Source organism: Populus trichocarpa, chromosome 15 (genome assembly GCF_000002775.5).
Source record: "Populus trichocarpa isolate Nisqually-1 chromosome 15, P.trichocarpa_v4.1, whole genome shotgun sequence".
Classification (NCBI taxonomy): domain Eukaryota; kingdom Viridiplantae; phylum Streptophyta; class Magnoliopsida; order Malpighiales; family Salicaceae; genus Populus; species Populus trichocarpa.
The window spans coordinates 2,512,073-2,536,039 of record NC_037299.2 but is presented as its reverse complement, the minus strand read 5'-3'; the positions used below and the strand labels follow the sequence as shown (position 1 = coordinate 2,536,039).

The following is a 23,967-nucleotide window of genomic DNA, read 5'->3' as shown; positions in this document are numbered from 1 at the left end:
TTATGATTTTGAATGTCAAAAGGTAGAGTTTGGCCGGATTTTGGTGAAATGGTAAAAGCAGGGGTTGGGAAACAGCTGTGGTGGTGTTATTGTTTGAATGCTTGAAATGCCACTTAATCCTATGCTTAGCTGTTATAGATTAGAAAGGTGCTGACACTAAAGGGAACGATAACACTAGGCATAAAAATGGCATTGCATTTCCACGAATTTGGTGGTGGTGATGATAATGTTACCAAAGATGTCTTGATTTGGTAGTGACATGGTGGTGATGACGGTAGAACAAGATGATCACATAAGTGGAGTTAGACATGGCTGTGTTCAACAAGATGAGCTAAAGTTGCTGATGGTTGTGATGGGATGGTGAAAGCAGCAGCAGTGCTAGTAGTTTGGTGGCAGCCCTTATGCTGCCAGCATGCAGGGGCGATGTGTTTGCATCAGTACAAGCAAATTCTGCTTGATGAATGGAGATGGCAGTAGTATAGTACTTATGAGGTTGCAGTGGAGGTTGGAATCTCAGTTGTATCAGACTACCCGAGCGAAACTGAAAATCAAATTTTCAAAGCTTAAGTTGCAGTCCCAACGATTTTGAGGCACAGGTCTCTCTATTTCCAAGCAGAGGAGTCTAAAATTCTAGCACTGATTTGTTATTTTTAGGATTGTGGTCTAAATGTATTTAAAAAAAAATTAATTTTTTTTAAATTTTAAATTATTATTTTTAAATTTTTTTAGATTGTTTTGATTTTATGATATCAAAAATAAATTTTAAAAAATAAAAAAATTATTTTAATATATTTTTATAAAAAATACTTTAAAAATTAATTTTTACTACATTTTAAAACAACTAAAAAAGCTCGTAGTCGGCGGCAATTCTGCTGCCCATGGAGTTGTTGGAGTACAGCTTGAATTAGTGGTGTGCCGGGGGCCTCTTGTTGGATTGGTTTAGCCATAATTGAACTTGAAATACTTCTGCGTGATATGCATTAAAAATTTCAAACTCAACTTTCATGTGTTGCCCTACGAATTTTGAATTTCTAGGCAGCAGGTACAAATGCTGGTGATGGTAATGAATGTGTAATGTAATCAATTCGTCATATAAAATATATTTATTATTAATAAAAATTTAATAAATTTACAGTAAAGATAAAATTTATAAAATAAATGCTTTGCAAAAAAAATAAAAATTATAAAGTTATAGTTATAAGATTCTTGTTATATAAAAATATTATTCATAAATATTTCTAGTTAATGTTATATTAAAAATGAATATTAATTAAAGTTGTTGAGATCGATACATGTTATGTTTATATTTTTTTATAAAAATAAGCAATTGTTCTTATAAAATGAGGTATAACAGATACTTAAAACTAATATATAGGTGCTTGTTAGATGACATATACACTAAATTGACATGTAAGAGAATTTTATATGGAGAGATCATTTATGTCTATGGAAAGACTCCTATGATAGTTGTTTAAATTATTCTTAGACTTGAGATTACTATGTTATCTTATATAGGGAGTGTTATGCTTTGATTCTTACCACATGTTTTAATCAAGGGTAACAAACGAACAAATATTGATATAAAATAAACTATATGAAGATATTTAAGTACAAAAGAGTATTTATCATCCTATGTGAATAAAAAAAAATATTTAATCTATTCTCAAATAGTATTTGATTGTGAAATCCTTGGTCAAGGTAAAATGAGTTTTGAAAAGAGTTTCAAAATCTTATTAAAAAAATCAATGACTATAATGTTGAGAAATAATATAATTTGACAAAGTAGATATATTTCATACTATAATGTCTAAATCAGAATATTCTTGATGAAGAGATAATAATTACACTGAAAAAATAGTCACTGAAAGGTTAACTCAAATCATTTATGATTTTCCTAATATTTGGGAGATTATGACAGGTTGTTAGACATTGTATTTGATCTTCAAATATATGTCAATCAATTGTTGAATTGATAATAAATTAAACTGTTTAATTTATTTAATCTTATTTTATTTAAGATTATAATATATATTTGGGCCAACTTATTAGGGAACATAATAGGCCACACACATAAAAACCATTGATTATAAATTAAAATGGAATGATTAATCAAGTGTGACTTGATTGTAAATAAATTTTAGAAATTGAGAACTAAAATGGTATTAATACAGGGGATTATAATTTTAGACCTAGAAACAATCAAGTAAAGACTCGAATTGAATAAATTTCTAAAATTAGCCTAAAATAATATATGTGATACTATTTAAGGGGCAAAATTATATTTTATCATTTATAGGGTTTTTAGAGTTTTCTATAAATAGAATGTTATGTCTTTTATTTACTAAGAGAAGGTGAGTAGAATAGAGTACAGAAACACCTAAATTACAAAAAGAAAAGAGTTAGCACTCTAAAATATAGCAATCCCTCTCTCCTAAAAGGGTTTAGAAGATTTTTCACTAGTGGTTTGTGTGGATTATTGTTAGAGGCCGAATACTTGAACGACTTGTAGTATGTAATAATACAATCTTGAAGTAAAGTCGAAAAAAACATTTGATTATCAGATAATCTTCGTATAAAACCTAAAAAAGTGTAGATTTGTCTAGCTAAATTCTTGAAAATCTTAAAAACAAATTAAATTTATTATTTTTATTGATTGTAAGAGGTGAAGCAATAGCCTGTTATAAATGCAAGTGTTTGCTTTTGCTTGCTTGTTTAGGTGGTAAAGCAATTTTTGTGTCATTCGTTATTGTAAAGCTCATTTCCTGACCGTCCTCGTAAAAAAATAATAATCCAAAACAGAAGAATGGCACAAAAAGCCAGAAGTCCCAAAACCCAATTGATTTTGAGCTGAGTATCCGAGTTCAGTCATCTTTTCACTGCAGCTCCTCTTTCATAAGATAGTTTTCTCCGACCTTTCTCCGATACATGTCCTTTGCAAATTCTGAAGTCTAAACTAGACTGATAGAGGCACTCAGACAGATCAAATGAATTTTCCATCCAAGCTCTGCCTGCCAGATAGTAGGAGATCAACATTGTCCAGCCAAGTCATCAATATGCCAAAATCAAAGCTCGCCTCATGGTTCCCTAGTCAACAGCAGCATTTTTCATAATTTAGCAATCAGTTATTGTCCTATTTAATTAACTCTCAAGTGGGTTTTGAATTTAATCTCCAAGTAATCTTTTCCTTGACAAAAAATCTTACAAGGCAGAGAAGCAAATCTTAAAGTTCCAAATTATTTTGGTTAAGGTTAGATACATGTTCAAATTCTGTACTTGATGCGTATGTGCACATGATCAGATATAAATATTTTACTAACAAATGTTCAGGATCTAAATGAGAGTCGAAGGAGAGTTGGTCTTCTGCAATCTGGATCCATGTCTCGAGATTGAAGAGCCAATTGTTCTCCCCAAATCTCATCTTGGGAGAGCCTAGTTAGGCAAAATCAAAAGCCTCTTTCATCGTCTAGCTAGGTTGTAGCTACTGATCTCAAACTCAGAATCTTTCCTTTGCCTTCAACTAATCTCCATTCCAAGACTAAAGTTCTCTTAAGTGGTGCCAGCATGGTGTCTGATTCTGTAACCAGGTTCATTGACTGCAATGGAATTTCCAGCCAATCTATGTCTGGACATGTAACCAAGTCATTTATGGGAACATTAGATAAAAATCCAAGCTGTCTCATGGTTTCCTGGCGAAGAACAGCGTATATGTCCTCACCCATATTTTAAAGGATGATGCTCACCATTGTCAAGATTCATCATGCTAAGAGTACTGCAACTAAACTATTAAGTGATCCGTGAGGTTTCATCTCCAAATCATCCATTTTGGTCTAAGATGCATGAAAGGAGTTCTGTACTTGAGGAACATGTGCACATGCAATATACTCCTATTAGCTTGAGTGCTTGTTTGTATTCTAAGCATTTTGATATCAAATCCAGCTCATAATAATAATAAAAATGATAATAATAATAATAATAATAACAATGATGATAGAATTTTCATTTATTGTTATTTCTAGACTTGCCAGCATTTTAAATATCACAAATAAAATAATTAAAAAAAAAACAAATTACTGTTGTTTAGATTGTTTTTAAGATACTTTAAGAATACTTAGCAATACTTAATCCAAACCTAATTAACTTGAAGAGAGAAAACAAAAAGAATATTGAGAGAAATGGTGGGTGTTTGGTTTCTATTTTCTCAACAATTTTTGGCTAGAAAAGGAAATCCTTGCAATTGCTAGCTAGACTACTCATGGTTCACACAATTATATATGCATTGAAAATGGCACGTCTTGATTGTTCCACACACACACACACAAAAAAAATTGCTTAATTAACTTGAAACCACAAATATATAATATATAATACCAACATTGTCACATGTTTTAGCAAAAATGTCATACTTCACTATAAAATCATAAATAAAAAACATTATTAAGGTTGGAGATGGATAGGTTCATGAACTGAAAGTTGGGAAATTCTAGTTGACCACAATATTATGAATGAGTGGGGACCCATGAAATTGTTAAAAGGGATACATAAACTAATGTTTTAGACCTAATTCTGTCTTCCATGGAACTTACAATCCAAGCTTCCCTTAACAGACAGAAATGTGTGAGTTCATGTTGACAATTATTTTTTAATTAACACCATTTTCTCTTGTTCTAATTCTAATTCTAACACCCCCAGTATTGCAAATTGTGGCCTCACCTCACGAGTTTTCATCGCTGTCATACTGTGATTAATCCCTACAAATTTTGATTCCAAATTCATAATGATTTTGTAGTCTATATAACACATTTCTCACATGATATACTTGTTCAATGGTGTATTTAGAAATTAAGGGATGGGTTTAGGGACTAATTAAATTAAAAATTCTCATTTTGTTGCCCTAGATTTTGTATCATGGCCAGCAGGTGATATCACTATATATTTTTCTATCAACCAAAAGATTCAACGAGCTTCGAGCAGCTTATATGCCCTTAAATCGCCATCAATGGAACAAAAAACTATATTCATGACGTTCAAATGTTCCTACCACTGATAATTTTAGATAGAACATCAATGTCGTTATTGATATGATTTGGAATAGCTATTCTCATCACTTCTTCTCACAGCAGCTCAATATTATATATGATGTAGTCGATCGGGAATAAGTATAAAAGAAATTTAAAAAAAAAAAAAAAAAAAACTAGCTTTCCCTCCAAACCTTGAAGCCCTAACATGGCAACAAGCTACCAAGATGTCTATATTCACTTCTTCTTCTTCTTTTTCTATTTTGAAAATTGATTTTGTTTAAAATTATATTTTATTATTTTTATACGTTAATATCAAAAATAAATTTAAAAAAATAAAAATAAAAATTTAATATATTTATATAAACAAATATTTTTAAAAAACAACGCGGAAACAATAAGATCTCCTAAATCAAGACAGGAGTTTTTTTTATTAAAGGAAAACAGAAGTCAACAAAGTAATAAATCCTTGGCAGTGTTTTGTTGAAACCTAAAAAAATTGAAGGGAAAAAAAAAATGTTTGCCGACTGACTTGGCCTCGAGCACAGGTAGCAACAGAATCAATATGCGGTAACAAGATTGTGACAGTGATTTAACACTTGTGATATAAGGTTTTTTCAACTTTTCTCAGAGTGGTCCATACACATACACAGTAAATTGACAGATTTAAACCACAAATCATGCGCACACGAAGCCATCTTTTTTGTTTTTCATCTTTACCTCACCTTTTGTTTAATCTTTTTCTTGCTCTGTATTGTCTCTTCTGCTTGTTAGCAGCAATCAAGGCCATCAACACATAAGTACATTATGCACATCATCATCACTCACTGGCAGGACCCGTTTTGAGCTAAGAAGATGGGTTTCTTTTTCTTTTTCTTTCACAAGGCAGCACTACAAATTATTGGGGAGGGAGCAGTAAAGCTAAACCTTGTGATGTTTATGCATTACCTCTCTATTGATTAAACAGGGATTATGTAAGCTCAACTCATCAAAATTATCTATTAATAGTGAGAGATTTAATCTTAATATATGGAAACCGATCCGAGAATATATTAGTTTTTTTAAAAAATATAAAATAATGAAGCTGATGGGTAATAAAATCACAAGAATTATCATTCAATTTGTTTACTTTGGTGAAAAATGGAAATAAAAATAACGAATAAGATTGAAAGCCAACCCAGCTAACCTTTTTTTTTATTTTTTTTTTTACATTTTTCCAATTTGTTTAATTTTTTTTTATGATTCTCGTGCGTCTTATTAAAAGTTATTTATTAAGAGGAGATGGCCCCCTTCTCTTTCTCTCACTTTCATGTCCCTTTATTATCTCTTCTTGTCTCGGGGCCCGATAAATGTACTGCTACAGCCTGTAGGGTTGCACTGTACATGTGAGCCCTTCAACAATGACAGGACACTGGGTGCAGAAATGGAAACAAAGCAGCACTATAAGCCTAAAGGACAAGATTCCGACACGTCGAGTGAACCACAGAAGCAGCAGCAGCAGAAACCAATTCCTATGAGTTTTGGCCCTCACCAGCTTCTCTATCGTGCTAACATCACACCATAGTCATGCTCACCACACCATTCTTTCCACCCTTCACCCTCCTCTATCACAGTCTGTCTAGACCTTCAAAGTTTAGCCCATCTGCTATCATGCACCATAAAAGAAATGAAAACAACTCACCAGTACAGCAGTTTGCTTTCATGTGTTTGAGCAATGGTTGTAAGGTCAATATATATTTGATCTTAAGTAGGACTCGCTTCACTGTCCTTCCTTTTCATCAAGTGAACTTGTCCTCTTATCCTCTCTCTGTCTCTCTGTCTCTTCTTTTCATGAGCTTCGACCTTTGCTATACAAAGTGAATATTGCCCTAAGTTGTAATTTTCATTAAAACTCCAAGCTTATCAGGATAATACTTCGTGATGAATGAACAGTAACTCAACTAGTATTATTATCTTTCTTTTCTCCTTAAAAAACCTTGAAATTCAACTTTTTTATTTTTTAATAAAAAGACCTTATAAAACATTGTCTTAGCAAGTAGCATACTTAAAAGAACATGGGACCGGCTAACTCAAATCCAATTCCGGTTGGGTTTTATTCTTAATCAATCTTTTTTCATCAAAACAAGGTTATTTTAGATTTCTTAAAACATAGTTATTTTTAAATCATAATCTTAGTTAATTCGCTAACTTGCAAGCCAATCTTAGGAGGCATAACCTTTAGTTAGTCAATCCTTATCTATTTATATATGTAGGGCAATATACAATAGTTAAGGTAGAGATTATAATACTAGAGTAATGCTTATAATATTTTCTATATAGACATTCTATAATATGCCCCCTCAAGCCGAGGATGGAGGATCGATTCAAAATTTGAAAAGAAAAGCAGTAAAAGAAGCAGTAGGAAGTGGTTTAGTGAAGACATCTGCAAGTTGATCTTGGGAGGAAATAAAATGAATCTGAATCTCCTTCTTCACAACCCTATCTCGTACAAAATGATAATCAAGCTCAACATGTTTTGTGCGAGCATGAAAAACAGAATTTACAGATAAGTAAGTGGCCCCAAGATTATCACACCAAATGGTAGGAGCATAAACAAAAGGAATCTGGAGATTTGACAATAAATACTGAAGCCAAATAACCTCAGCAGTGCCATCTGTTAAGGCTTTATACTCAGCTTCAGAAGAGGAGCGAGCAATTGTATATTGCTTACCTGATTTCCTCGCAATCAGTTTCTGACAAAAAAAACAAGATAACCACCTGTAGATTTTCGATCATCAATATTACCTGTTCAATCTGCATCCGTAAAACCATGTAACACAAAAGAAAAACTACGAGTAATATGTAGGTCATATATTATTGTACCCTGAAGGTAACACAAAATGCATTTAACGGCAGCTCAATGAGAATCTGTAGGAGCATACATAAATTAACAGACTATGTTAATAACAAAGCAAATGTCTGGTCTCGTAAAGGTGAGTTATTGAAGAGCACCCATAATTTGACAAAAACATGTAGGATCAGAAAACAAAGTATTTGGCAGTATGATAACTTTGGAAGTAGAGATAGGAGTATCAACAGGTTTGCAAGATATCATACCAGCCCGAGTGAGGATGTCAGATGTATATTTATGATGTCATAGCATCAGACCCATACCGGTGGATTGAACATCAATGCCCAAAAAATAATGAATAGTACCTAAGTCGTGAAGCTTAAACTCTGAGCTCAACAACTATATTAAGCGTTTAAGCATAGTAAAGTTGCTACCTGTAAGCAGAATATCATCAATATAAATCAAGAGATAACATATATCAGTACCAACATAGAAGATAAATAAGGAGGTGCCAACCTTAGAAGCGCAAAAACCAATAGAATGCAAAAAATCATTCGGAAGAGTGTACCATGCCTGCGAAGCCTATTTTAAACCATATATAGATTTATTCAATCTACACATGAAAGGGAAGGGCAGAGTTAACAAAATCTGGAGGTTGTTTCATATAGCCTCTTCGTCAAGAACTCCATTGAGAAAGGCATTATTGTGGATATCAAACTGATGAATCTTTCAATCATGCGAAACCGCAATGGAGAAGATTAGTCTGACGGTTGCTTACTTGATAAGAGGACTGAAAGTTTCAGAGTAATCAATACCTTCTTGCTGAGTAAAACCTCTAGTAACTAGGTGCGTTTTATACCTCTCAATAATGCCATCAACCTGGAATTTTATCTTGTACACCAATAGACTACCAACAACATTCATCAAAGGATGAAAGGGAACCAAGGTTCCAGTTTTGTTAGCACGCAAGGTCTGAATTTCCTCGCGCATAGTACTATGCCAAACCTCATACCTGTTAGCATCAGTAAAAGCAATGAGTTCATAGGTAGGAGGAGACGCTACCCGACATATTGAAGCAGCAGTGACAGTGGCATGCATTGTTAACAGTGTTATTTTCAGTTGTCGAGGACGGAGGACCTTGTGATGCTGACAAGCAGCAGGTCGAGAGAGAGAATAACTAGCTTGTACCTATAAGTTGTTGGAGAGGATACGAATAAAGATCAACATAAAGTTGTAGATTAACTAGTGAACTTATCGAGGGGCCAGATTACACAGCAGACAATAGAGAACCTGTTGCAAAACTGGTCTGTTCTACAGTAGTAGACTTGGAAGTATGAACTTCTGTAGAGGGAGATCTTATTCCTACATAATGATCATTAGAAAAATAAGCAAATGGTGATAGTATGGCAGGGCTGGGTGGCGATGAAATGGTTGCAAACCTGGTGGGCAAGTGGTGGGTTTAAAGGGGTGCGACAGATGACAAGTCAGAGTGCTGGTTTGATGAGTTTTTAAGGTATTAGGTTGGAATTTTTGTGGAGGATTCAAGGTTAGGAGGTATGTAGGATATGTATAGGTAACCAATTATTGTGCTATCTATTCAGAATTCATAAAAGGAAACACATCTTCATGAAAATAAACATGATAGGAGACATAAATAAGTTTGATATTAAGTCAAGACAACAATAACCAAGATGAGAAGAATTATATCCTAAGAACACATGTGGAGAGGAATGAAAATCCAACTTATGAGCATGATATGGATGTAAAAATGGAAAACAAAGACACCCAAAGGTATGCAAGAAGTTATAATTATAAGTACGATGAAACAGACACTAAAACAAAAATTTATTTTCGAGAACAAGAGTAAGCATGCGATTAATAAGATATACTAATGATTCAAAAGCATAGTTTCAAAATCATAACAGAGCACTACATTGTCCTAGAAAGGTAAGGCCAATTTCGATAATGTGTTAATGACGACGTTCAAAGGTGTCATTTTGTTCATGAGTATGAGGACAGATTAGCCTGTGATGAATTCCAATAATCTGAAAGAACTGATGTAAATTATGATATTCACCACCCCAATCAATTTAAATAGATTTAATTTTACATGAAAATTGATGCTCAACAAGTGTTTGAAAACGATGAAAAATAGAAAACACATCAGATTTTGCAACAAGAGAGTAATACCATATATGTTTGGTATGCGCATCAATAAAGATAACAAAGTAACAAAAACCATTAGAAAAAACATAAGAGCAAGGCCCCAAACAACACTAAATATTAAATCAAGTGGGCAGTAGTATTGTGACCTGTAGGTCGCAATGACAAACGCGACGACTTACCTAATGAACAAGTTTGACATTGAGTAAGAGAGCGTCTAAACGTACAAACTATTTTATTTTTGGAAACTAACAAATTTAAAATGTGGGAAGTTGGATGACTCAAACGACGATGTCACAGATCAACAATCGCGGAGATGCAAGGAGACCAATACACTTGAGGGATTGATGTGGCAGAAGACTTATATAGGACATAGAGACCATCATTACTCTGACCAGAAATGAGCACTTTTTTGGTGATGAGATCCTTGACATAAAACACAGAAGCGTGAAACTCAAAATAAACATGATTATCACGATAAAAGTTTTGAACAGAAAGCAGCGGTTTGGTATTACGAGGCACATGAAAAACATTAGATAATTTAAAAATACATTTTGAGGAATGTAACATGGTATGTCTAATATGTGATATAGCAAGGCTCTTACCATCACCAACATGCAAATGATCCTTACTAAGATAGGATGCAGAATTGGTCAAAGTTGCAAGGTCAGGTGTAATGTGTTGGTTTGTACCGGTGCTCGGGAACCAAGTAGTGACAGAAACGTTCCCAACAGCAAGATGAGGAGAGGGTTATTGAGTACTGTCATGAAACTAGACACAATGTGGACCTGTGTGGCTGAAGGTTGAGCATAATCGACACTTGACATTCTATTATCCAAACCCTGTATTGCATTTGTTTTGCTGCCAGTTGTTCTGCCTCTAGTCTACAACAGCTAAGGACCTGTTCTAATAATTGTAACGGTTATTGTTGGGATGCTAGTTGCACGAGAACGAACCCTGTTACGGCTGAAATTAGGATTGTGATAAAATGTAGCAAGATAAGTAGAGGGTGTTGGTAGCAGTTGTGGCTGCGACGACAGAGGTGATGACAACAAAGATGAGTTTACATCCATGAAATTAAGGGAGTTCTTGTGCAGAAATTCATGGGTAAAGAGGTGGTTGTGAAGGTCGGCATATGACAACAGTTCTGTCATGGTTACAAGACTAGTTATCAAGTCTTTGAACTCACTACGAAGGCCATGAAACACATATAGATTAAAATATTCAAGAGATATAGGCCGACCAGCAGCATCAAATTTGTCAAATAACGGTTTTGCTTGCTGCATGTATATAGTAACCGATGCATCACCTTGCCAAGGATCTTGAAAGGAACCGTAAAGTTGTATAATGGGAGAGTTAGACGGGGATGCGAGAGCTTTTTTAAGAGTGCGCCAAACACAATATGAGGTATGACAATCTACCACGAGGTGCAACACATCCATGGAAAGAAAAGAGAGTAATACGCTCAAAATAAGTTGATATTGTTGCTTCCAACGAATAAAAAAAGAGTTGATTGTCAAAAAGGAACCAACAAAACTGTCAGAAACATGAGATGGAGGACATGACATTGAGCCATCAACAAAGTGAAAAACACCTTGACCAAGGAGATATGGCTTCATCTGCATTCGACAATAGAGATAATTTATATTCACAAGTTTCAACGAACTTGTTAGGTGTTAGACAAAGCTATTATAGCTGGAGTTGGTATTCTCATAATATTAAGAGGAGCGACAGAAACATGAGAAGAAGAGTCATTGATGTGTTCTGCAAGCAAAGAAGGTTGTTGTTGTGGAAGAACACCACCATCAGCAGCTTGTAGCCGGTTGGTCTGCAATGCCAGTATGGAGGGAGAAGTCAGCAGTAGCAGCAATAGAATCCATTTGGGAGAGGGAGAGAAGAGTTCTAATGACAGAAGGCTCTGATACCAAGTTGAGAAGAAGTAAGAGGCATAATCTTTAGTTAGCCAATTCTTTTCTATTTATATGTGTAGAGCAATATACAATAGTTAAGGAAGAGATTATAATACTAGAGTAGTGCCTATAATATTTTTTATATATACATTCTATAATAACCGAGAACTTAAATCTTGGACTAGTTTGATCTTGTATCTTGGATCAAGTAATTAGGCTAGACTACCACTGAAGCTAATTGTCTGATAAATATGATGTTACGTATTAACAAGTGTGTTTGCATGGATGACGTGGTTACTGGAGTTGATGACTTGAGGGGCAGCATATGGATTCGTCGGCTGGAGTGGCCCTGGCAAGTGGCAGACGCAAATATATGGAATATGAAATTCCCGACGACTTTTGCCTCTCCATTCCCGACGTCAATTATTGGACATGCCCATACCATTCACGGGGCCTCCTTTTCTCCTTAGCTTGTTCTATATTATATTATATTATATTTTATTCTATTCTATTTTATTGGGACAATGAAGCCCATCGTTTTGGTTGAATATTACAACAAGAGGAGGAGGAGGAGACGGATTCCAACTCATTCTTCACCTAGAACGATCTTACTAGGACAGAGAGACAGTGAGAAAGAGAGATGTTCCTTTGAATTTATTCTTATTGATGAGTGTTTCTGCTTGCATTCATGAACCAACACTATATATATATATATATATATATATATATATATATATATATATATATATATATATATATATATAATCTCAAGTATCTCCCCCTTTGTACCCTTTGCTTTCCAAGATTTACAACCGTGCCATTCAAGATTTTGACCTACAAGGAAAATGATTTACAACCGTGCGTCGAGGAATTTATTTATTTTTTCTCTATGATTTCATTCCAAAATCTTATGACCTAAATACAAGACAAGACTTCATATTGTAAGTTTCGTAGTAATAGGTAATTATTATTATTTTTTTTAAATTAGAAACTTTATTAATCATGTCACGTGTTTTTATATAAAAAATTAAATTCATATATGATTTCAATTGTGTTAAAACTATTTTTCACATATAATTGAATGATCTAGATATAAAACTTTCATGATAGAAGTTTCTAACTAATTATAACAAATTAAATTTATTTACTTCAAAAAAATCCCTAATATTTTGTAGCAATATTAAACAACTTCCTTGATCCATGGTTTCTAATAAACCAATTAAAGCATATTATATATTTTTATTAAGATTTAGTGTTAAATAGAGCTAGTTTTGTTTTTTATTTAACAATTAGGGATATGATTCTCAATGTAACAAAACTACTTTTTTTCAAAAATCGAGTTTGAAGCATGCCCTTCAAACTAAATATTATTTCAAATTAATTAATTATTAGTTGCTTTTTTGACAACAACTTAAAAAATATTTCCACGTAAGAAAAAAAAAGAAAAGAGAAATGAGTGCCATATGTAAATTAATTAAAGAGTTGAGAAATTAAATTATTTAAACTTTGATAGGATTATAAAAGCTATTTAAACATTATTTTCACATCGAATTAGATGGAGGAGGAGGAAGGGGCATATATATATATATATATATATATGGAACGTTAATGTAAATAAAATAACAATGTAGGACCATTATAGTAATTCAAACCCTCTTATCTTCCATTAAATACAAACTATTGTGGTACATCAAAACAGTACATCTACACCCTCCAAATTAACAGAGACATAGAAAGAAGGAAGAAAAGAGAGAGACAGAAGCACAATGGAAAGTGATAACACAAACGATCTGTACAAAGAATGCCTAAGAAACCATGCAGCCAGTCTTGGTAGCTATGCCACAGATGGGTGTGGTGAGTTCACCCTAGATGATACCTCATCACCATACTCCCTCCAATGTGCAGCCTGTGGTTGCCACCGCAACTTCCACCGCAAAGTAACATACAGCAACAGCAGCAACAGAAGGGATCACATAATGCACCCACCATCATCAGAGACAGTGGTGATGGAAATGATAGACTACGCAGAAGGGAATAACGAGAGGGATTTCAGGCCACCAGTGATGGTGGTGGAGTCAGGTGAAAGGAGTGGAAAAAAGAGGTATAGGACTAAGTTTACACCTGAACAGAAGGAGAAAATGTTGGGATTTGCAGAGAAGTTGGGGTGGAAGTTGCAAAGGAAAGATGAAGAAGATGAAGTTGAGAGCTTCTGTAGAGGAATTGGGATAAGTAGACAGGTTTTTAAAGTTTGGATGCATAATCATAAGAATTCTTCTTCTTCTACTTCTGCTTCTACTGGCAATGCATCTTCTCTTACTACTCAAGAAGAAGGAGGGTGAGAGGAGAGGAATATTTTTTTCCATGTATATTTTTTCCACTTTATCTTTGGTTAATTTTATTTTATTTTATTTTCTTATCTTTTATTCATGCTTGGTTGTCATTTATCCTTGCTTTTCCTTTAGATGACAGGCTTTCTTTATTATTATTTTTTTTTGTTTCATTTTAATCCCATGATTATCTGATAAAAAGGAGAAAATTTCATGCAATTTCAGAAAAAAAAAGTGCTATATTATATTGACCGATTAGATTGTGGGATCTTGAAAAAGAACTTGAAAGCAACTAATTGTAATTTTATTTTCTTAATATAACAAATTCTTTTGTTAATTAATAATGCATGGATGTATGGTACAATCAAGATGAGGTAATGGTTCTTGTATTGCTTGTATAATTAATTGTCTAGAATTTATGGCAATTTAATTTGTGATCTTAATTATTATTTGAAGTAGTTCTCTCTTGTAGAAAATTGCGTGGGAATTTTGGGGGAAAATTGATAATTATGCTTAATAGCTTGATTTTGTTCTCCAAACCCCTATTTACTGATGAGATTCAAGTGATTATTTTGATATTATATTAAAAAGTTAACTAAATATAAAAAATTTAAATTGTTGAATACTATTAAATAATTTTAAAAATAATTTTATATTACTTTAAATACTGTGCAATAGTTGGCTTGCAAATTGCAACTTTTCCCTTCAAAGAATTTGAGATCTTTCGTCCATGTATTGGACACTTGATTAATGCCAACGGCTATAGGGAAGACAAATGTATGTTATGATTGGTTGTCAGATTCGGAGTATTTTGCTTTGGACAATATGTGTGGACTTACTATTCCCATAGCATGCCTTCTTTACTTTGAATTATTTTTTTTTTGAAAAATTACAAAGTTACAAAAAAAAAAGGTTTTAGGGGAATAATACAGTTTAAAAAAGTTTTAGGGGAAAAAGCATAGTTTGAAAAAGACCTGTTATGGAATCATGCTTTTAATATAAATCGTGATCCAGATTCACGAGTTTAATATATCTTCGATTCTGAATAGCAATTATAATAAATATATAATCTCTTTTCTTTTTTTTATGGTCACTGCTTTTGCAGAGTAGAAAACCTTAAAAATAAAAAACCTCAGAACAAAACCAACCTCCAATCGCTCATGAAAACAACCTTCAATCCTCTATCAAAACACCATAATCATCTTCCCAATGTCTCCACGAGTCTTTCTACTATTTTTTTTGTTGCAAATTGCAAATCCAAGCTTCTGTTGACAGCCTCCCCGCTACCACCACTGGTTGAACCGCCACCTAGACATCAAAAAATAAAGGTTAAATAGCTGCATTGTCTTTTAATTTTATGAGTTTTATTATTGAATTGATAAATTTTGAGTTTTGATTTATAACTATTTGTGTTGTGTTAGTTGATTAGATATTTTGTTGATGTTGAGATAATTTTGGGTTTTAAATGTTGCAATTACATGTTTTTAATATAATTAATGTTATTTATAAAATCAATTAGGTTTGAATTTGAGAAATTAGGGTTTAAATTGATTATTGGGTAACTTGCTATATTTAATAATATTGTTTGAATTGAGATAAATTTTATTTTAATTGATATAGTTATATAGACTTTTAATCAATTGATGTTATTAATAAAGTTACAAGAAAAATTACTATAATTGGGGACTTTGTTCAATTGAGATCATTTAGTTTTTTATTATTATTATTGATGCAATTAGATATGTTTTCATTTATATTATTAGGGTCAAAGTAATAACAATTAGGGTTTGCGTTGAATTGTGAGATAATTTGTTTTTTATGAAATATGTTTATTTTACAAAATATGTATTTAAACTTCTTTATTTTGTGTTATTATAGTGGTACTATGTTCCTGATACGAATAATAATATCACTTATATTGACGGAAGTGTTGTGTTCTTGAATGCTACTAAAGACATGTCATTTAAAGATATCAAAAAACGTTATATATGGAATACTTGTGTTGGATTATAATGATGTTGAAATAGATATCACTTGAAGATGTCTTGTTGGGGAACATCAATATTTTCCGACACCAATTATATGTGATGTGGATTTTAGAAATATAATGGAATTGTTCATCCAAAGTGAAACGAACATAACGGAGTTATATGTAAGTAGTCGACGTAAATTTAGTAGCTCATATAATGGGAGCATAGAGATACTAATATATCTATACCCCTGTCTGCTCAGTCATTTAAGCAATTATCACATTTAGCTGGTGCTGGTATGTCCAGGACATTGAAAGATAGAATTATAGGAATTTATGATGAAAATATGATTAAAATTGCACATTATGATTAGCATAGGTATGACTCCTCAAAACCTAGTGATAACAAAGATGAGTGTCATGGGTTTAGTTGAAACATCAGATGGCGGTGGTGGTAAGATAATAAGGCCTCATGTTCTAGAATTTGGTCATGATATTGGAGTTGATGACGTGGTTTGTAATTATTAGTTTTTTTATAGTAGAAAATCAGCTGGTAGTAGTGATTTGATAGTTGGACAAACTTTCAAAAATAAGATGATTTGGTGAATATTTTTAAGTAATGGCACATTGCACATTGCACATTTACTTGAATATTGAGTTCAACATTCAAACCAAATATTTGTTCAATCACAATGTGTTCATACACCTGAATGTCAACGGTACTTGCACGGGAATATCATAAAAAGATTAAATTTCTTTAAGATAGTAAAGTTGAAAAGAAAACACGCATGTACCAACAAAACATACATAAAAAAAATATCACCATCAGCGTGATACAAAATTGCTTAGACCGTGTAATATGGCGATTTAGCTTTAAGCAACACATCCTGTCTAATATAGATATAAGCGATCAATTGCAATCTATTAGTCGTTCGGGTAGGCACGCTGATTATAATTGAATAATCCATCATCTCTAATATTTATCAATATGAGATACATGAAGATATTTTATTTTTAGAAAGATGCATCCTATAATTTCCAAGGAGAAATACATGGGTCGGTACTTGAGTATAGCACCCCGAATCATTACACCAAACCTCATGCGGGTTCCTTTATGCGAGGAGATAGAGTTTGAGTCACTTGCACGTCAGATTCAAAATGTTGTAAGTATTTGTTACTTTTTATATATTTGGACAAAACTGTTGCATTTTATTTATGGATTAATAATTTTTATTTGCTTCATATTAGGTTGGAAAGTTGTTACATGGACTTGCTCATTATTATACATCTTTTGGTTCGAGACATGTCATACTACAATTGATCTTTAGGAGAAACATTAAGCTTAGATGATGTTGTCTCAGAGGATGAGACCACACAAACATGTAGAAGTCGTGCTTTTGATGAAATTAACTCATCCACTCGTTGTCATAGAGGACATAAAGAGACTCAAAGGTATTATTATGTTGTGTTATTTTTTTAGTTAAGAGTTATTTTTATTATTATTACTTTTGTAATATTGTTTTAGCTTATTATCATGTTGATTTTAATGTTGTCTTATATATTATGTATTTTCATACTTATTTTAAATAAACATAATTTAAAATTGTTAAGTAATAGGTGAACATGTAAACATAGTGAATAAGTTGTTTAAAATTCCAAATCATCCATTTACAAGTTAAAAAAATACACATTGTCATGTTTTATTATTATCATTATCAATTATTTTTATAATTAATAAATAAAAACAATATTTAAAAATAACACGTATTAATTTGAGATTATAATTAACAAATAAAATTGATATTAAAATATCACACTTTCCATTATAGATTTGAAGTTTTGTAATTTATGGTTTTGTTTAGGCTTTAGTTATGATGATTTAAACTTTATTTTATGTAAAATTTAAGGTTAGTTTTATATAAAATTTATATTGTGATAACACAACTATTATTCGCATTAACATTTATATATCTAAGAACCGCTATTATTATTATTATTAGTGGTTGTTAGCCCGAAGGCAGAGTAGATGATGGTAACTTGCTAGAATCAGGCGGAGCCGACTAAGGATAACAGTAAAAGCAAATCTCCAATGCTAAGGAACCTGCACGACACTGAGAAACAAAGCTGAAAACTAAGCTAACCAGCTCAAATGCATGCTAACATTTTGCACCGAAGACGAGGGTAATTACTTGAGTAGGAAATAAACAACTAGGCAATGCTATTTTGCAGATTGACAAGTTCGAAAACGAACATGGTGAGGACCTTCTTTCTTTAGTTTTCCAATGGAAGGATTCCAATAGTGTAATCTAGAGTCCCAGTGCGAGGAGAGGAGCAATAACTTCAGCAGTTAAATCCCAGTGAAAATCAATGCCCACGGACGACTAGTGCCCCAAAGCAAACACAAAGCAACAGATGACAAAATGGCATGGCGAATTATCTTAATGAAACCAATTGTTGGGGATCGATCTCATGAAACAATGGGAACAAAACCAAGGAAAGAACCCTATTGGACGTGCCAAGCTATGACAATTTGGTGCAGATTTTAAACAAGGAAAAGAAATCATTTTCCAAGAGATAATTGAATACTTTTAGAGTTATAACAGCTATTTATAACGCAAGATTTCTTCCCACGAGGAAAGAAATGCAGAGCAAGGAACAGATGATCCACTTTCACTGCTCAATCGAGGCCCTGCCTAGAAAAGGAACAGATATTATTTTATATTCTTAACATCTGGGAGAGTACCTCAAAAAGAGAAGTCATTGGAGCACAAGTGAATATGAATTATGATATGAATCTACATTATGATATAAACCAACATTCATTAACACAGAAGAAAGATGAACTTCATAAGAACAGCATACTAGTATGAAACTAGCTGAGCATAAGGTTAAAGACTGGAAGAGAAACTGAAAGCATGTATCATCCCATTCAAACACAAGACTATCTGAGCATAAGAGGTTAAAGACTGGAAGAGAAACTGAAAGTACGTATTATCCCATTCAAACACAAGAAGCTACCACAAAGCCTAATAAACTATATGCTTCAAGGTCAACAAACAAAGGTCTCCCATCACTTGGCCAGCATCATCCTCACAAACTCCTCGTAATTCACCTGGCCATCACCATCCACATCAGCTTCTCTGATCATCTCTTCCACTTCTTCATCAGTCAGCTTCTCCCCAAGATTTGTCATCACATGTCGAAGCTGCACATGTCAGGTAAACATCAACACAGAGTAGAAACTAAATCACCTGAGCAGCAGATGTCAATAGCAGATGGGCAATATATCATCCAGTTTACAACAGGCTTAGTGACTATATGAAGTTACAAATCAAGGAAGAGGATAGCATTAAAGATACTGATATGTTGTTTACCTCTGCAGCAGAGATAAAGCCATTCTGATCCTTGTCAAATACCTTGAAAGCTTCTTTGAGTTCCTCCTCTGAGTCAGTATCCTTCACCCAGAAAGTTAAAATTCAATAAAAAAGTACAGCAGAATATACACGTCAACAGGAAATTGAAATCTTTTAACCAAGGAAAAGTCAGTTTCCACGAAATAAACACAGGAGGTGATAGTTGCACTCTTCAATTGGTTAACCAAGCTCTGATCATTCCATTTATTTTGCAAGCTGACCAATATGCCATCAAGATGTCTCAAACAAAAGCTATGGTGCCTTGGGGACCTTGACACATTACAAAATGCTTCATTATTTATTTATTTTATGCAGAGATAAAATGTTTCAAAATAAAAACAAGCTAAGGTAGACTAAAATTAAACATTACTCTTTGGTTTCAAAACAAATCTTAAATTTGAAACTAACATGAACTAAACTTGTCAAAAAACCTAAACATAATTTATTTCACTAATGTGAAATTAACATGAACCAAAACCTGTGAATATCAAACAAAAAGAAACCCACAAACTAAAAATCCCAAATTAGAAACTGCAACTCGCTCTCCAACTCTTTACCCCAGATCACCACCTTAACCCCAACTCAAACCGAACCACAAATACCAAGAGAATTGCGGCTCAAAAACCCCAACTCGCTCTTTGACCCAGCCCCGCAAACCATCACATTAACCCCAGCTCAAGCCAAAAAAAATACCAAAATATTGCTGCCTCCATTCCACAAACCCAGCTCTCAAAAATGGCATCGATTCTAACCAGGGACCCAAATAAACAGTAAACTCAAAACACCAGTCATTCACTGATTTCTTTTCTTTTTAATACAAACGTAAAGAAACACCAAAATAAAATAAAAGTTTTTTTTTATTTGGAGAAGAGTAGTGGGGTGTTTGGGCATGGAATTGAATGTAGAAGAATACAGAGTTTATGGACATAAGGAAGTGAAGGGTGTGTAATGAGAAAGGACAAGCCATCACAAGATATGAGTTTATTTTGGTAGCAAATTCAAGTTCAGCATTTCAGTTATGCGTGACGATCAGAGGATGGTGGAGACTAGAGAGTCTTTGTTTGAGAAACCCCAAAGGCATTTTTGCCAGTTCATGTAAGAGAGCGAATGACTGAAGTGTGGTTAAACCCTTGAGGAGTGTAAAACACCCTTCAAATGAAAACTTCAAAGGTAAAGAATCATGCTAGTTGGATTATTAAGAATGGAAGATAGGCAAAATAGAGAAAAGTTTGCTAGCATGACAAAACAATAATAACCAGACAAAATAGTAGTAGCAGCACCAGAAATTGCTGAATCAATTACTTGTGAATCAACAGGATACACAATACAAATAAAGAACATACTGTAATATCTAGAATTTCACGACAATCCAGTGCTTCTGAACTAGACTTCTGCACGAAATCACGACTCACAGCCATCCAAATTTAGAACAAAAAATTCTAATATGATACTGGAACATTTTAAACTTTTAAAAGATAACCATTCACAAAAAAAAATAAACTTACTAGTGGTGCCCCAAGCCCAACAGAGTAAACAACTGCAATAATACTAATAAAAGTTTACAAAGCTCACCTTCATTTTCCTTGCCATCAGATTCAAAAACTCAGGGAAATCAATAGTTCCATTTTGATCAGCATCAACTTCATTGATCATGTCCTGCAATTCAGCTTCAGTGGGGTTTTGTCCCAGAGATCTCATCACTGTCCCCAACTCTTTGGTAGTGATGCAACCTGTTGAACAATAATAGTATATTATAGAAGCTTTTTACAATTTTAAAAGGCTGTAATGTTAATTTCACAATTGTACTGCGAAGGAGCAGATGAACTGCAAGACATCACACACAGATTAAAAGAATTCCCAATCTGACACGAAATAAATACTTCTCGATCATCAAAATTCCACAGCACAGTGCCATCTATTTATAAATCAGATAGTTTTAAATCACAGCATACAAGATAGCTGATTAACTTGGACGTGTTTACCCCACAAAAATCATCCTCTTATTGCATCCAAGTGATTTCGTCCACTATCGTTTGATAAGTTCCACACACACAGGCCAGAGCAAAGCACAATAATTGACGCAACGCTTTATTTGATGGAAGTTCAACTTAAGACAATTAATTAAGAATTTAAAAGTGAGAATCTCACACAATCCATTTCTTTAAAATTTCCCATCTCAGAGAAAACAGGACTCAGTCAGTCCTGCACAACTACCTAATCCAAATGGCGTCCTATGCATAAACCCATCACAAGAGCGCAAACAACTAATCACAGAAGATCCTAAATGGACCATCAAGATGACAATATTGAGAACAATAACAATTGATTTGATTCCACGGAAAAAGCTTCGGCCTTCAACAAATCATTTGTAAGAACAAAACCCACAGCAACTTTCCATGAAGAAGAACATGCCAGTAACAAACAACAAAGAAATAAAAAAAAGAAACAAAAACCAGATTACAATTGTCCTCCTCCTACTACTACATCACACACATCATTTACTAATCAGTAGCAAGAGAAGAGCAAACAAATCCACAGTAGATCTTCTCTTGACTGAAAAAAAAAAACAACCAATTAGTGTAGAGATAATAACAATACCATCGCCATCTTTGTCAAATAGACTAAAAGCCTCCTTGAACTCCGCGATCTGTTCCTCTGTTAGCTGCTCCGTCATGTTATTACTACAAACAGATACTCCGGGGTTTGTTTTAGCTTAAGGCTGCTTGTGTCTGTTTATATATGGAATAAATTATTTTTTTTATGGTTAATAAATAATATTTCAAATTTAATAAATAAAATATAAAATACTAATTATATTCTTGATTACTGATCGTATCATGGTAGTTTTTGTTTTTGACCGATCCAATAAAAAACATTATTTGTTTAGGTAAATAGGTTTTATTTTTTATACTGGCTTCCCTTATAATTGTAATTTAAATTCATATTATATCATTTTAAATAAATATACATTTCTTTAAAAACTATAATTTAAAAAGATTAAAAAGATTTTTTTAACCGCAAGCAAATGAGCTACTAAGAAAGTAAATTCTAACCATTCTGGCTTTTCGTAGAGCCTGACCCACATGATACGGGTTGCTAAGTTCTGGGCTAAGAATTTGAATTGATTTGATCCAACGGTGGAAGACTGTTGACTTAAATTTGTTGGTATTATAATTATTTGCTTCCCTTTTTTTTTCCCTCTATTTATTAATTATTTTACACCCTCCCGGGAGGTCTTCTGCTGCGTTTCCAGGCATCGTCAAGGAAATGTCCTGACTCCTGACTGGCCAGACCTTCCCCGAAAATCACTCATCAACAATATGCTTGAGACCTATCGATTAAATGGGGGGTAGTTTCTAGGAAACCCAAGTTAGAATAGAACCCAACTTTGAACCTCATAATTTATTCTCTAATGATCGAGAGAGAGACAGGTGTATTTATTTTTTTTTATTAAAGTTGAACTTTATGTATGAAACCATAAAAAAACAAGAAAAATTAATTTTTATAATTGAGTTTTATGTATAATTAAATTGTACCTAATCTCAACTTCAACCACAATTATTAAAAACATTAAAAGATACAATTATACTTATAGATTTAATGTGTCAGAATTATGATTTTGTTTTATTGTGTATATATATTTTTTAGTTAAAAAATGTTGAGATATTGTTTATGTTTAATTTAATTTAATAATTTAGAAAAATATATAAATGGATAGATTAAAAAAGAGGTTTAAATACTAATTATATGTTCAAATGAGAAATTAATATTTTTGTGGAAAAGCTTTTTTACAAATAAGTGTGTTTGTTTAACCTTGAATTTTCTTTCTAATTTATTCTTTTTATCTTGGAAATTATTCTTTTTACTGAGAATGAATAGTTTTGTTTTTATTTTTTTAAATACATCATGTAAATACATTTTATTTATATCAAATATAAAAAAAAATAAAGATAAATTATTTTAAAATATTATCAGAATATAAAATAATTAAAAAATAACTATTATTTTAAAAAATTGAGCTAAAAAATTTAAAAAATGAAAGAGAGGGGCCATTGATTTAAGTTTAGATAAAAACAATGAAAAGTAAAAAGTGCATTAATTAATTAAAATTAAAGAATAATAAAACAAAATAAAAGAGACCTTGCATTGCTGGTATGGGAAGCAAAGTCACTATCCAAGAGCCCAGGCATGCCTCGGCTAGGAAACTAGGCCCACATTCCTAGGCTGATTTTATTGTTTTGATGGATAGATGACATGCTCCAATTTGTTTTGTACTTGGAATCCTAAAAGCACACCCTAAAACCCTTTAAAAACTCATATAAAACTGCAAAAACATCTAA

At 32.8% G+C, this 23,967-nt stretch overlaps 2 protein-coding genes across 2 annotated transcripts; one reads left to right on the top strand and one right to left on the bottom strand.

The window, feature by feature from the left end:
* Positions 1 to 13,594: 13,594 nt before the first annotated feature.
* On the top strand, positions 13,595 to 14,403 carry LOC18105585 (zinc-finger homeodomain protein 10). The gene has a single exon (XM_006374166.3). The coding sequence runs from the start codon at positions 13,685 to 13,687 to the stop codon at positions 14,255 to 14,257; it is 573 nt and encodes a 190-aa protein (XP_006374228.2). The 5' UTR covers positions 13,595 to 13,684; the 3' UTR covers positions 14,258 to 14,403.
* A 4,633-nt stretch (positions 14,404 to 19,036) lies between these two features.
* LOC18105586 (calmodulin) lies at positions 19,037 to 22,392 on the bottom strand. The gene is made up of 4 exons (XM_006374167.3): positions 22,226 to 22,392; positions 21,200 to 21,357; positions 19,589 to 19,669; positions 19,037 to 19,419 (listed from the first exon to the last, which is right to left on the bottom strand). The coding sequence occupies exons 1-4, from the start codon at positions 22,299 to 22,301 to the stop codon at positions 19,285 to 19,287; spliced, it is 450 nt and encodes a 149-aa protein (XP_006374229.1). The 5' UTR covers positions 22,302 to 22,392; the 3' UTR covers positions 19,037 to 19,284.
* Between the last annotated feature and the right edge of the window lie 1,575 nt (positions 22,393 to 23,967).